The 15,607-nt window shown below is 44.4% G+C and overlaps 1 protein-coding gene across 1 annotated transcript in view; it reads left to right on the top strand.

The window, feature by feature from the left end:
- The window catches only part of DNAJC16 (DnaJ heat shock protein family (Hsp40) member C16), a 32,083-nt gene extending 19,279 nt beyond the window's left edge, over window positions 1–12,804 (top strand). The window contains exons 7-14 of the mRNA XM_029227980.1: window positions 6,336–6,466; window positions 8,150–8,333; window positions 9,309–9,491; window positions 9,633–9,709; window positions 10,850–10,930; window positions 11,022–11,120; window positions 11,693–11,863; window positions 12,367–12,804. Coding sequence (XP_029083813.1) covers window positions 6,336–6,466; window positions 8,150–8,333; window positions 9,309–9,491; window positions 9,633–9,709; window positions 10,850–10,930; window positions 11,022–11,120; window positions 11,693–11,863; window positions 12,367–12,763 — 1,323 coding nt within the window. The 3' untranslated portion in view covers window positions 12,764–12,804. The remainder of the gene's footprint in view (window positions 1–6,335; window positions 6,467–8,149; window positions 8,334–9,308; window positions 9,492–9,632; window positions 9,710–10,849; window positions 10,931–11,021; window positions 11,121–11,692; window positions 11,864–12,366) is intronic.
- Window positions 12,805–15,607: the final 2,803 nt, after the last annotated feature.

The following is a 15,607-nucleotide window of genomic DNA, read 5'->3' as shown; positions in this document are numbered from 1 at the left end:
CTCTGTCGTGGTATTTATATAGTGATACGTGCCAAGGAGAAAGATAAAACAGGGAAGAGGGTATTATGGGAGAGGGCTCACATTTTTAAGGTGGAGCAGCCAGGAAGGGCCTCATTAAGGTGACACGAGGAAAGACCTGAGGGAGGTGAGATTACCTTTTAGGGCTCTATCCTAAAGGAATAGGAACTCGGGCAAAGAAGTACATACAGAGATGTTAAGTATCATTCATAATACCAAAAATGAGGTGGAAATATAAACATCCAACGGCAGGATAATTATTGGTACATCCCAGAGACTATTATATAGCCATTTAAAATGGCAACTCGAGAATACTTAATGATGGGTATAAAAGGTTAGGAAAACCTAACATAATGTTACATTATGTTAGGTTAGGAAAACCTAACATAATGTTACAGAGAAAGCAGGGTGCAGAATTGTATATGCAGTTTATTCACTGACCTCAATTTTGTAAAGTGAGTGCGTGTGTGCATGTGTACACACAGGAAAAAACTAGAAATAAATACATCAAAACATTAATGGTTATCTTTTGATGGCGGAATTAGATATTATTTCAATATTTAGGTTTTCAAAAATCCCTATAATGGACATGTATTTTTTAATATTTTTAATGTTATTTTTTTTTAAATCGTCAAGAACCCTTTGATACTTTCTCTTATAGGAGGCTAGAACGAGAAGAAGGAGAAATTCTCTAAAATCCTTTATTTCATTCATTCAGTACATTCACTGCCTGCCTGCTGAACACTAAATACAGAACAGCTCCGACATCCAGTTTAGTCTTCGTCCTCCTTTGACTCACAGTCAGGAGAGGAAAAAGACCGTCCACTGTAGTAGGTGTCTCACTAAGATGGAGGGTTCCTCCGGGTGCCCTGTGGACGTAGAAGGGGTCCTGAGACTATGGGACTAGGGTAGGGGTGTTGTGTGTGACAGAACCAGATGGGGAAAGTGGATAGTAAGGAAGGGAGAGCAGGTTTAAGAAGAAGGTAATGAGTTCAGTTGTGGACATAAGAATTAGAACTGCCTTCAGGAAACCCAAGGGGAGATGCCCATCAGGCAGGGCTCTAGATCCAAGGAAAGGCGGAGGGGCTGGAATAGAGATTTGTGAATCGTCAGTGACTGGTTAGAGGGTGAAATCTTTAGTGTGGGGAGATCTCACAGGCATCGTATGTAAAGTAAGGAGAGAAGGCAGCCAAGGACAAAACTCTGGACAATCGCCAGCAAATAAAAAGGGGGAGGGCTTCCCTGGTGGCGCAGTGGTTGAGAGTCCGCCTGCCGATGCAGGGGACACGGGTTCGTGCCCTGGTCCGGGAGGATCCCACATGCCGCGGAGCGGCTGGGCCCATGAGCCATGGCCGCTGAGCCTGTGCGTCCGGAGCCTGTGCTCCGCAGCGGGAGAGGCCGCAACAGTGAGAGGCCCGCATACCGCAAAAAAAAAAAGAAAAAAAAAGAGGGGATGCCTGATGGCGACTAAGAAGGAGCCAAGAGAGGGTCAGGAAGCAAACAAATGCCAGTTGTGGAAGAGAGGAAAGAAGGTCATCTCAATCCAAGGTTAATCTGTAAGATTTCCTAAATTGCTTTCTAGTGATAGCTTGTACTCTTGGGAATTGTTATTTATTTATTCCCTGGGGAAAATCGTTAATCAGATACATTAACAAAATTGCTGGTACAATGGATGCTTTACCAGTTTGCTCTTTGTGAATGTAAAACTGCATTCTTAACATAAACCGAGTCCTCCCAGTGGCAAGGGGCTTAGCAAACACTAGTAGCACTAGTGGTTTCTCTTAGCTCTACTTAATTTGTTTTCATCTGCTGTACAGTGGCTATGGCCACACGATAATGGGTTTATTCATTCTTCTGTTGATGGACATTTCGGGGCTTTAGGACCAGTGATGCTGTGGACATCACATGTATCCCGGTGTACCCAATCACAAGTTTCTACAGGACAGCAGTTTTAAAAATGTGGTTCACAGACCCCTGGGGGCGGCGGGGGGGGTCCAAAAGACCCTTTAAGAGAGTCTGTGAGATCAAAGCTGTCTTCACAGGAACCACTAAGACATAATTTGTCTTTTCTCTGTGTTGACGCTTGCACCGATGGTGCAAAAGCAACGGTGGGTAAACTTTCCAGTGCATAACCACCAAGTGCACACACCAAGGCCCGGGCACCAGGCTGCCAGTGGCCATGTGTTCGTCACGCCTAAGCACTCACCGTAACAACACAGAGGATCAACTCCCATTTCACTGAATAGCCTTGATGAAGCAGTAAGAAGTATGAATTTTATTAATAGGTAAATTGACACTCAAGTCCACGTCTTTCTGGTATCTTCAATGTTCTCTGTGACAAAATAGGAAGTGTGCAGAAAGCTCTGCTGCAGGCCAAGTTGAGAGGGTGTCCTGGGGACAAATGTCTGTGTGGTTGCCTAACTCAGGAGTTTTGAACTAGCCACTCTCCTTTTTTTTTTTTTTTTTTTTGATGGAACATCATTTACTTGAAAGAATAATTGACGGACAACTATGGTTACTCAGAGTTAGGCAGACATTTTCTTTAAAATGAATGAAGTGAGCCTGGCACTTGAAGGGAAACAACTCACAGCATCTGTTGCTGACGATAGAATCCAGGCTTCCAAGGAAATTATAATTTTGAAAAATTTGTATCAGCCATCGTGACCTTGATAGCTTCTCAAACTTTCTTATGAGATTGGTTCATCGATGTGATGCATTTTTTTCATATGAATAAGAAAATTTGTCAGCGTCTGGGAGATCAGTGAACCAATATTTTTCGAATGACCATGCATGAGTAAAAGATCCATTCTAAGTGCAAGGCGATCAGTGAATTTTACCTTCTTTATTTTTGATCAGTGAATTTTAATTTAACAGAGTACTAAAAGTTCATTGATGGGAATTCCCCCGCGGTCCAGTGGTTAGGACTCAGCGCTTCCACTGCAGGGTCACAGGTTCGATCCCTGGTTGGGGAACTAAGATCCCCCATGCAGCGCAGCCAAAAAAAAAAAAAAAGTTCATTGAATCCACATAGCAACTAACCTTTAAGAAACTACCATTTGTCCAGTTTCGGTGTAGTGGCAAAGAAGGATATCCATAGTTATCTGAAAAGCTATTAAAATAAACCTCCCTTTTCTAACCATATATCTGTGTGAGGCTGGGTTTTCAACCAAAACAATATATGACCCCCGATTGTATATAGAAGCAGATATGAGAATCCACCTATCTCTTCTATGAAACCAGACATTAAAAAGATTTGTAAAAATGTAAAGCAGTGTTAATCTTCTCACTAAACATTTTTTGGTTTTGGAAATTATTTTTTTTAATGTTTAAAAAAAGTTATTTATGTTAACATATATGGCTTTATTTTTTTTAATGATTAAATATATATATATATCTTTAACTTTACTGGCTAATGTGTTTTCCTAAGTACGTTTCCACCAATCATGTGTGAATGTTCCATTGCTCCATATCCTTGCCAACACTAGACCAATTTAATTTTTCTGATATGAATGGTGTTGATTTTTATCAAATACTTTTTACGCATCCATTATGATTATCCAGAGTTTTCTTCTTTCATGTTCTGTAATGTGCTAAATCATATTAATCATTTTCTAGTGTTAAACCTAACTTGCATTCATGAGATAAATCCAACAGGATCATTATTTATATTTTGCTTTCAGTATATTGCTGTATTCGGTTTGCTAACATTTTGTTTAGGACTTTCACATTTATGTTCAGAAATGAGATTGACTTCTAACTTCTCTTTCTCAAGATGCCCATGTGAGGATTTGAATCATGAAACGAGATGGGGTGTGTTCTCCCTTTTTCTCTTCTCGGGAAGACTTTGTATAAGATTAGATTGTCCTCCTTGAAAATTTGGTCAGAACCACCTATGTAAAGCCATCTCAGCCTGAGTTTGTGTTTAAGGAGAGATTTTTGACTACTGACTCATCTTCTTTAATGGTTATAGAACTATTTAACTCTTCTCTTCTTCAGATGTTGTTTTATTTTTCTAGAAATTTTTCTGTTTCATCTAAATTTTCAAATTTAAATGTATATGTGTATATATATATGTATATGTATATATTTTTAGTTTCTACAACATAGGGAGTGATTCCTCCTCGTCATCCTTTTTTTTTTTAATATTTATTTTTTTGGTTGCTCCAGGTCTTAGTTGCAGCAGGCTCCTTAGTTGCAGCTCCAGAGCTCCTTAGTTGTGGCATGTGAACTCTTAGTTTTGGCACACATGTGGGATCCAGTTCCCTGACCAGGGGTCGAACCCTCATTGGGAGCATGGAGTCTTATCCACTGCGCCAGCAAGGAGGTCCCTTTTTTTCTTTTTTTAATATTTATTTATTTGGCTGCGCCGGGTCTTAGTTGCAGCACTTGGGATCTTTGTTGCCACGTGCAGGATCTTCATTGTGGCATGCAGGATCTTTAGTAGCGACATGCAAGCTCTTAGTTGTGGCATGTGGGATCTAGTTCCCTGACCAGGGATCAAACTGGGTCCCCCTGCATTGGGAGTGCAGAGCCTTAGCCACTGGACCACCAGAGAAGTCCTTCGTCATCCTTGATAATGGTTATTTGTGCCTTCTCTCTTATTTTCATGATTGGTTTTACCAGAGGTTTGTCAATTTTATTAGCTCTTCCAAAGAACCAATTTTGTTTTTGTTAATTCTTCTTCTTATATATTTATTTTGTTTTATTGATTTCTATATTCATCTTTACTATTTCCTTTTCTCTACGGTTTTTTGTTTTGTTTTGTTTTTTGTTTTTTGTTTGCGGTACGTGGGCCTCCCACTGCCGTGGCCCCTCCCGTTGCGGAGCACAGGCTCCGGACGCACAGCCTCAGCGGCCATGGCTCACGGGCCCAGCCGCTCTGCGGCATGTGAGATCTTCCCGGACCGGGGCACGAACCCATGTCCCCTGCATCAGCAGGCGGACTCTCAACCGCTGCGCCACCAGGGAAGCCCACTACGGTTGTATTTTTGCTGTAACTTCTTGATGTGGATGTCTAGTTCATTAATTTCTTTTCTATTATATTCATTTTAACATTACTCTCCAAGTACTACTGATACTTTATCTGAGTCCCAAAGTTTTGATAAATAGTATTTTCATTAATCACTTCAAATTCAAAATATTTTCTTATATCTGATATGCTTTCTTCTTAGGTCAATAAGTTATTCAGAGTTTCTTAATTTCTAAACAAAAAGGGATTTTCTGGTTTCTATCTTATATTGATTTCTTGTTTAATTGTGGTCAGAGAAGCTACTATACATATAATTTCAGTCCTTTGAAATATATGAAAGTTAGTAATAACAAAGTGGTCATATTACAGTTTTGTTGTCCGCCTGTTACTTTGGAGTTTTGTGGGTGGTTTTGTTTCTTTTTGTTTTTTTGGCCACACGCAGCGAGGCATGCGGGACCTTGGTTCCCCAGGGATTGAACCCGTGCCCCCTGCAGTGGAAACACAGAGTCTTAACCATCAGACTGCCAGGAAGTCCCAGGGAGTTTATTTTCAATTGTTCAGTTTCCTATAAATCTTGAAGTAAATTTGCCTAAAAATTCCAAATTATTGACTTTTTAAATCTGCTAGCATAAAACAGTATATAAAAGTTGTCCAGTGAAAAGAGCACTTGATTTTTCCTTTGACCTGAAATAGCTACGTCATTGCTCTCAGCCCTGCTTTTTTTTTTTTTTGTCTGTGTTGGATCTTTGTTGCCGCCTGCAGGCTTTCTGTAGTTGTGGCGAGAGGGGCCTACTCTTCGTTGCGGTGCGTGGGCTTCTCATTGCAGTGGCTTCTCTTGTTGCAGAGCATGGGCTCTAAGCGCATGGGCTTCAGTAGTTGTGGCACGCAGGCTCAGTAGTTGTGGCTCATGGGCTCTAGAGTGCAGGCTCAGTAGTTGTGAGGCACGGGCTTAGTTGCTCTGCGGCATGTGGGATCTTCCCGGACCAGGGCTAGAACCTGGTTCCCTGCATTGGCGGACGGATTCTTAACCACTGTGCCACCAGGGAAGTCCCAGCCCTGCATTTTTTAAAAAGATCACCACATGCTTATCTACTCAAATGAGTCTGACGTACGTGGTTTTATTACTTTAGCCAGGATCAGGCACTTCTTCTTTTTTGGTTTTTTTTTTGGCCACGCTGCACGGCATGCAGGATCTCAGTTCCCTGACCAGAGATCGAACCTGTGCCCCCCGCATTGGGAACACGGAGTCTTAACCACTGGACCGCTACATGTTTACTAAGCTGTAAGTAAAGCCCATTTTCAGTGAGAAAACTGAATCAGAACCCACTGTCTCTTGGTTTTTCTCCAGGCCCGAGGTATGAAGAAACAGGTCCTTGATGACTTTATCACCCAAAACAAGTATCTGTTGGCAGCCAGGCTCACCAGCCAGAAGTTGTTCCATGAACTCTGCCCCGTGAAACGGTCTCACCGACAGAGGAAGTAAGGACTGAAGGCTTTGCCCTTGCTCATCAGTGCAGCAGAGGGGCATGTTGCATTTTACTACAAGGCAGTTAAACGTCGACCCTGAGACAATCAGAATTTATTCTTCATGTAACAAATATTGATGAACAGCTATGACAGTGAAGGGTATAACAGTCCAGGGCACCTTAGGACCAAATTATTGGGTGTGCCAGAGAAGATCCCCTTAAGAGGTAACACTTTAGCTGAGCCCTGAAGGATGAGTAGATTTTGCCAGTGTCAAGGAGAGCCTGGGTCACTGTAGAGCAGCATGGAGTAGGAGAGAGTTACTGTTCCTACCAGAGTATTCCACACAGGGTGAGCCTCTGGGCGTCTTGGAGAGGAGCCAGGTTAATGACTAAACAGTAGAGAAGTGAGAGTACTCAGGAAATGGTAAAATAATTAAATGGGAATAGTAAGGCTGAGGCATACTTATTCATACAGAGTGTCTAAAGTCTGGAAATACAGGGAAAATACTTATTATACCTCTTTCAGATTAATGAATCAGTGCCTTTAAATTTAGGGCTGTTTCATCTGTGAAAGCTGTCTGGATGTGAGTGAAAGCTGTCTGGATATGAAAGGAAAACATTTTGATCACGTTATGTGAAAATACAACTAAAATATTGTTTAAAATAGGAAAACTTCCCTGTGTTTCCAGGCTTTTCAGTTTCCCTTATAGACTAAGAGAAGAAAGACTTTAATTAAACGTAAGGCAGGTGATCCTGGACTTTAAGGATTGTTATTTATACCGCCTTCAGAAAGTATCCCCAGTCCACGCACTCCTCCCCTTTGTTAGCACCGCCACCCTCGCCAGGTCACTGTCACCTCTCGTCGAGGCCACCGTGTTAGCCTCCTAACCTCCTCTGCCTCCGCTCCACTCTCCCACCCTCAGTCAGTTCATGTCAGCCAGCGATCCTCCTAACACTGTGAATTGGCTCGAGTGCCCCAGTCTCAGGGTCTTTGCACTTGCGGTGCTCTCTGCCTGGAGTGCTCAGACCCCACTTCCTCTTATGGCACCTCCTTCACACCTCTGCTCAGCCAGTCTGATGGATCGTGACTCCCAGCCCACCCTTGACTCTCTCCCCTTCACTTCTTTTTTTTCATGACCCTTGTCCCTACTTGTCACGATCTGTCTATCTATTTGTTATCTGCCTTCCACACTGGAATATCAGCTCCATGAGGGCAAGAGCGTTGTCTGTCTTACCTGGCATCTATTGAGGGCTCAGTAGTATTTGAGAGAATGAATGCATGAATGAATGGTTAGATGAACTTTCCCTTGGCACCACTACAAAGGAAGCCCTTCAGAATGAGGCCCAGTGGCCCTGGCCTCAGATAGGCTCAACCAGCCCTGCCTGCGGTGGAAGAACTAGAACAGGTGCCTTCTGCGAGGCCCTTCTGCATCAAGGGTTCAGTGACCATTGCCTTCAAAGGCATCTCTAAATGTCGTGAAGTTTGGTTTGGGGAGAGCATCACCAGTCTAGAAAGAAGCAGGTCCTTAATGCCTTGGACATTTTCTCTCATTAGAGGCTCCCCCATGAAGCTTTCATTCCTAAAACATGCTCGTTCACTTTGTAAATGAGCGTCTCCTCTCTTTCACCTTCACTTGCCATTCAGGTTCTAGCCGTGGCCTCAGGGATTAAAGTCTTCTCTTTTGTTGACATGCAGGTACTGTGTGGTTTTACTGACCGCTGAGGCTACCAAGCTGAGTAAACCCTTCGAGGCTTTCCTGTCCTTTGCTCTGGCAAACACACAGGACACAGTGAGGTTCGTGCACGTCTACAGCAATCGGCAGCAGGAGTTTGCCAACACCTTACTACCAGACAGCGACGCGTTTCAAGGAAAATCAGCGGTGAGTCGTGGATGCTGTCCTGGTCTCGAGCTCTTCACAAGCACGTGACGCTTAATTCTGTGTCCTCCTTCCTCAGGAGTTTTCAGTATAGATTCCAGGAAGTCCAGGAATCTCTGAAGCCTGTTTGTTCTGTTTTGTTTTGCCTTATGTTTTCCAAGCGCTTGGAAGCCATTTGACTTTTTTTTTTTTTAATTGAAGTAGAGTTGATTTACAATGTTGTGTTAATTTCTGCTGTACAGCAGAGTGATTCAGTTATATATACATTCTTTTTTATATTCTCTTCCATTACGGTTTATCACAGGATATTGAGTATAGTTCGCTGTGCTGTCCGAAGCCTGTTTTGAAAGCACTCCTAAACTAGTCTTTAACCATGCTGATTTCACCTCCTAGATTTTCAGCCTTGGACCTTCACAGAAAGCATCTTCCCTCTGGGTAAAGATTAAAGAGCATCAGCCCCTTTCACCAGTCTTTCCCCTTGGCAGGTCTAGTCTTACAGTACCTAGTTTGTAGAATCCTCCTTAGGCTACCAGTAATAGGCTTTCCAAACGTCTCCCTTCTGTGCTTCTGCCTCTTTTACTTCATCCTAATTGATTTCACCTTCCTTTCCCCTCCTTCGTCATCGCTCTCTGCAGAAGCATGAAATTTTTCTCTTTTTCATCATCTTGGTAATTATGGAAAAAAATCTCTCGAAAAACAAAGGTTTCCTTCTTTATGACATTAAGTCAGAAGTTATAGAACAAAGTCTATTGAGAAGAAGGAGCTTTAACTTTAGCAAAAGCTCTGGAAAGTCACCACAAAACTAATTTCTTTTGTTAGAAAAATGTCAAATCTCTTGCAGAGATTGTATCCTCATCCATACCTGTGTCTGAGCTTTGCTAGACCCGTTTTTTCCATCCTCCCTGAAAAAAACCCAAGCAACAGTAACTTCGCATTCTTTTGAGAATTCTCATGGTTTTTGCTCTCCTTTTCTCCCAGGTGTCTATCTTAGAAAGGCGCAACACAGCAGGGAGGGTGGTGTATAAAACCCTGGAGGATCCCTGGACCGGGAGTGAGAGCGATAAATTCATCCTTTTGGGTTATCTTGACCAACTGCGGAAAGACCCAGCTCTTCTGTCCTCGGAAGCTGTGCTCCCCGACTTGACCGATGAACTTGCCCCTGTAAGCACATAGCCAGGAGAGCGGGCACCGGGCAGGGCTCCTGAGCCCCCAGAGCAACAGTGCCATGTTGGAGGCAGGGGTCTTCTCCCTCCGGGGCTCAGGGGTCCAGGCCTGACCGTCACCCATTTTCTCCCTCAACAGATTTTTCTCCTTCGATGGCTCTATTCTGCTTCTGACTACATCTCAGACTCTTGGGACAGCATATTTCACAGCAACTGGTAGGAGTATTGCCAAGTTTGAATTTCTTTCTCTCTGTTAACTACCAGGACCGCTGTTTTTTTTTGAGAAGAGTCCACTCTTCTTTGATTTCAGTGTGGACTCCATAGGCAGGTGGAAGAGTGTTTACATATTTTCAACAACTGTTCCCCTTTTTCTTTCTTTCAGTGATTTCCCTTTTTTTATATTTGCTGATTGACCCTTTCCCACTGGTGGGGAAAGAAAGGATCACCCCTGGCTGCCCCTCCAGCTAGCAGAGCCTGGGACCATCCTCTTCATCAGAGCACCTCTGGTGTCCAGCACAGGGCCTGACACACATGGAGTCCAGTGAATAGATGCACAAATGAATCAGTGAATTAATCGGAGAAGGGAGGGCTATACCACTCCCACCCCAATGAGACCATGAGCTCCTGAGGACAGACCATGTCCCACTCATGTTCGTGCTTCCTGGCCCCCAACCCAGCTCCTGAAAAACAGCAGGCCTTTGATGGGTGTTTGTGGGTGAATTAAATTTCAGAACACCTAGTGGAGATCTTGAGAAGTCAACTTTGCCTCCCTTCTCCTCCCCTCTGGGCCACATCTGAATTATTCTGGCCAGAAAAAATAAATAAATCAATCAAAATAAAGGAAATAATTCCACAGACCTTTTTAGTCACCTGATACTACCCTTGACATTAGGATGTTCCTCCATGTTTACAACTTAAATCGTTTGTTACCTGTCTTATTGTTTCCTTCTGCAGAATTTATTCACCAAGCCTGAGACACAAAAACTTTTTGAATAAGTGACCTGTGCATTAGGACAGTGAGGGAAAAACCTCTGCTTTCACCACCACCACCACCCAAAAACACCTCTGTTTGTACGAGATTAGAAAGTGTCAGACTTCCCTGGCGGTCCAGTGGTTAAGACTCTGCACTCCCAACGCAGGGGTTACGGGTTCGATCCCTGATTGGGTAACTAAGATCCCACAAGCTGCACGGCGCAGCCAAAAAAAAAAAAAAGGTGTTTGTTGATGTGAAAGCTTTTTGGTTTGGGGTTGTTTAGGGTTTTTTTCTTAAGCCAGAGAGGAGAAACCTAAAACCATTCATTGGCACGTCACAGCAGCCCACATAGAGCTGACCAGAGCTTGTGAACTTCATTGTAGGCGGGAAATGATGCCCCTTCTGTCCCTGGTCTTCTCTGCCCTCTTCATCCTCTTCGGCACCGTCATCATCCAGGCTTTCAGGTAAGAGCCTCCGTGTCTGCTCAGTGCCGTGTCTGAAGCGTGAGCCCTGGACCGTACAAACCTTCTGGAAAAGTCCTTTTTCTTACTTCAGTGACTCAAATGAGGAGCGAGAGTCAAGCCCTCCAGACAAAGAGGAAGCCCACGAGAAGACCGGGAGGACAGAGCCAAGCTTCACCAAGGAGCCCAGCAGGTCGCCCTAACCAAACACCAGCACCTCGCCCTCAGCAGCAGCCCCGCGCGCCGCGGGGTCTGATGAGCAACGTCCGAGGGTCTAGTACAGCTAAGAGCCCTGGCTCCCCCCCTTGTGAGAGATGTGGATTTAGGCAAGAGTCGCAGCTGACGAGCGCTGATTGAGACTGCCTAGGCGTTCAGACGCAGGACTAGTTATCTTCTCCTCAGTACCCTGAGTTTCTCAATCCCAGATTTAATCATGAAGGCGGGAAGCAAGCAAAGAAGCATGTCAGGGAGATGCTAGATGAGCCAGAAGCAGAGAGCGGTGCGTCACCATAACTTTGTTGACGGCCTTCATCCTGTCCTAAAGCCGCTTCTGCACCAACTGCACGGCAGCACCGGCAAGGCTGTTTACGGTCCCGGGATAACCAGATGGGGGTCAGTCCCGCCCTGCCCATGCGCCAGGCTCGAGACTAGTAAATAACATATCTAGTCTGGTTAGAACATATCATTTTCTTCCACTTGTTCCTTTTAAAAGTCGTGGCATTCCCTTATCCTGCAAGATCTTAATTCCTCAGTTTTTCTCCACAGCAAGATTCCTAAAAAAGGCTTTGTGGAGGTGACCGAGCTCACAGATGTAACCTACACCAGTAACTTGGTACGCCTGAGGCCAGGCCACATGAATGTGGTCCTCATCCTGTCAAATTCCACCAAGACCAGCCTGCTGCAGAAATTCGCTTTGGAGGTCTACACGTTCACTGGGTGAGCTCCTGTGTGCACATGAGAGAGGGCGGGGGCTGTGGAAGCAGGCGGGGGAGAGCCTGCACACTTGGGTAAGGAGGGAGCTGGAGGGGCTTTTTCCGTGCAGCATGATGTTGGCTGTGACCTTTCCAACCCAGACCTCTAAGCCATCGTGTGGGGACCTTTCTTCCCCTTGACTGTTGGTTCTGAACAGAAGAGCTTGAACTCAGTCCTCCCTGAGCCCTTTCAGGGAACTCTCTTCTCTAGCTCTTGTGCCTTTTCCTGAAGCCAGACACAGAGTGATGTGAGTGACGCCCAGCAAGGGACAGGAAATGGATGAGGGGCTCTTGCCGCCATTGTAGAAGCCCTCCGGGTCCCGCAGAAGTCCTTCGTTTCTTCTGTATTCAGGCCCCACCCAGCACAAAGCCTTTTCCTATTATTTAAAATCTGACTGAGGTACTTGTGTTCCCTGCGACTAAATGTGTCGGGAAATACCCTAAATCCTCCTTCTGTCCTTCCTACAGGAGCAGCTGCCTGCACTTTTCCTTCCTGAGTCTAGATAAACACAGAGAATGGCTGGAATACTTACTAGAATTTGCTCAAGATGTGGCCCCGATCCCAAACCAATACGACAAGCATTTCATGGAACGCGACTACACAGGCTACGTACTGGCTCTGAACGGCCACAAGAAATACTTCTGCCTCTTCAAGCCCCAAAAAACAGTCGAAGAGGAGGAAGCCATGGGGTCGTGCAGTGACCTTGACTCTTCCCTCCATCTGGGTGAATCTCGAGGGAAATCTTCTGGCCTTGGATCCAGGCCCATCAAAGGAAAATTGAGCAAGTTGTCCTTATGGATGGAACGGCTGCTGGAAGGCTCCTTACAGAGGTTTTATATCCCGTCATGGCCTGAACTAGACTGAGAATTTCTAAAAGAGGCTCGAACTCTTCAGACTTTTTAACAGGCCCCTGTGAACAGGTATTTTCAGGATTCAAACTATCACAATGGACAGAGTATAGATTTTAGATTATTCTTCCAGAACAGTGGCTAGAAGAATCTTTCCTTTGTCCTGTTCTAACCTAGGAGTGAAAAACACCAAACGCTGAATTCCCCACATCTGAATACTTTCCTTTGGGTCTTTTTTCCTCATTTGAATGCCACACTATTTAAAATAGACTGCTCATTCCCTCTTCCTTTGTCGCCCCGCCCCGTGCTCGCCCCCCACCTCCCCTGTCCTGTCTCTGTGCTGTGGGACAAGCACAGGGCTGGACCCTGCAGCAGAGCCTGGGGGGACCTCGCGAGCCTGGTGTGCCGGTCGGGCCATCTGTCCCCCGCCCCGCCTCGGCCGTGCTTCTGCCGCGGTGCATGCTGTAACGGTGGGACAAGCCACCGCAGCTTCTGGGCCCTGTGTCTCAAAAGAGGCCTAGTTCCAAGCGATCTTACATTAGTGTTTTTTTTGGTAGTAAATGGCTAAAAGTATATTTGGGGGGTATCCTCCTACAACAGCTTGTCAGCCACGGTTTTAAAAGGTTAGGACTGCGTGGGGGTTTCTGCACGTATGTTTGGTTTTCTTCCCGAGACAAGAGAAGGGAGGGCTGGGCAGTGCCTGAGCAATGCCTTCTCGAGCATCCCATCAGCCCCCTCCCAAACACTAAGAGTAGCCGGGGAGGGATCCGCGTGGCAAGAAGTACTGTAATGACCTTGAGCCATTTACCTGTATGTTTTCAGATGCCTTTCTGCCTCTGTCAGTTTTAGGGTGTGGATATTAGGAGCCATAACTTGTAATCTTGCTCTCTGAACGTAGAGGTAAGCTGCTATAAGCCAGTAGATGTTAAACTGACGACACGTTATTCCTGCCGTGAGTCAGGCTCAAGGAACCTCTTCCCTACAGTGACGTCTCTTTAGTAAACTATCAGACATATCTTTGTATCAAGGAACTTAAAATTTCTCAGCAATTGTATTTTGAATACTGTTACCCCAAAAGTGCTGTATCTTCAAGTCCTCTTTGGTGACAAGTGAGCCAAGACACATCCTAGGCTTCCGTTTTGCTCACTTTGAGCTTCTGGCCTACATTTTGATGTCTCATCTTAATTGTTTTCACTCTTAAGTTACAACTGCTTCACCAGTAACAGGGTCAGACCTGTCATCAGCACCCCAGCTCGCTGAGCTCCAGTGAACGATGGACCCCAGGCGGGGCCCTACCAGCCAGTTAAGAGAGCTTACCTTTTCTTTTTAAAGCACACCACCAGTGGAGTTTGGACAACCTCAAAGTGTTCAAATGTCAAAACAAGTTGCCTTTTTGTAAAGTGAAGGGTCAAAATCAGTGATGGGACAAAATAGGTCAATATTTTCTTTAATCGTAATTGCTTTAAACTAAGCCATTTGGATTGAGCTCCAGTGGCAAGGAACAAATTATTTGAGCCCAGAAATCCCTAGTTTTCATGGAATCTGTAGCTTTATTTAAAAAAATAAATCACTGCCAGGCTTATTTTTCCACATGAACTTCTAAAAGTGGGTGTTTATTCTTATTGCCGTATCTCATGGCATCTGGCCTAGGTAGAACTGATCAAGGAATTCATTTTTGGCTCTGTGATGCACCAAGTCCTCAAAATTATTTTCTGCATCTCTTATGGCCAAGTTGCTTATATGAGTAGTGTTTTGGTTCAGTGGTAGGTTTTTATTTTTTTAATTTCTAGTACTAATGGGATTCCTGACCTTAATTTCTGAAAACCAAAAACACCCCAGATTCGTTCACTTTAAAAAATTGTATCATTAAAATAAAAAGCACCTTCAGACAGCTGCACCTGTCATTTGTATAAAGAAAGGAAAGTGATAATAGTGAAAACGTTCCTAGGAAATATTTCAATCGAAAAAAAATCATCTACAGATCCGTTTGGGGGCTGGTAGCTATCTATGTCCCCCAAGAGGAAACTGGGAAGCTTTTAAACTGACCTTTACCCTTGACCACCTAAGCCTTTCCTCCTGAATGTCATTTCCATGAATTTGTTTACTTTTGTGTCAAATGTATGAGCCACTGCCCTGGTCAGCCAATGCTACCATTTATCTTACATATGTAATCACACAGACCCAATTTTGGCTCTAAGTTAACTTCCTAGTCTTCGAGTGTCTTGAAACTGACAACGTTGATGTTTTCAGAGGTAGGTTTTTCTGATTGATACAGACTCTGCAACATGTTTAGCAGATGAGGACAACAACTGGCCTGAAACAAACCTTCGTAGATATACGCACCCATTTTTTAAAAATTGTTTTATCAGCCCAGGTGTTGGTGGCACAATCTAACACCGAGTTCATCACCTCCAACTAGGCAACATGTCAGCGAGCAGGCCTGCCCTAACTCCCACTGGGCACCACAGGCTTGCTGCCTTCGCTTATTGACCGTGAAAACTTGGTTGTGGTTTCAAATAATAGGTTGATTCCCTCCTTATTCAGTACGTAAGTGTTTTCCTGCTATAAAAAGAAGTGGGATCTGAATGTGTTTTAAGTGGTTTGCATTGTTTGGGGAAAGGGATTAGGAGCAAACACTCAAACATTTTTTTTCCAAGTAAAATTCTTGAAAAGCTGATGCAAAATATTCTTTAGAGCTGAAACGTTGGTCGTGTCCAAATACCTGACATTGTCCCTTGAAACAAACGCAGCGTGTCTGCTGCCCAGTCTGTTCCGTTTGTCAGGGAGGATGATGGTGCTTTCGAGACAGACCTGAAAAGAAGGTGAATATTTTGCACTTTTGATCCTCTTCGGAACAAAT

This window comes from Monodon monoceros, unplaced genomic scaffold (assembly GCF_005190385.1).
Source record: "Monodon monoceros isolate NGI ecotype Baffin Bay Population unplaced genomic scaffold, NGI_Narwhal_1 Super_Scaffold_18, whole genome shotgun sequence".
In the NCBI taxonomy this organism is placed as follows: Eukaryota; Metazoa; Chordata; class Mammalia; order Artiodactyla; family Monodontidae; genus Monodon; species Monodon monoceros.
The sequence above is the reverse complement of the archived record's forward strand: the minus strand, read 5'-3'. Positions and strand labels throughout refer to the sequence as shown.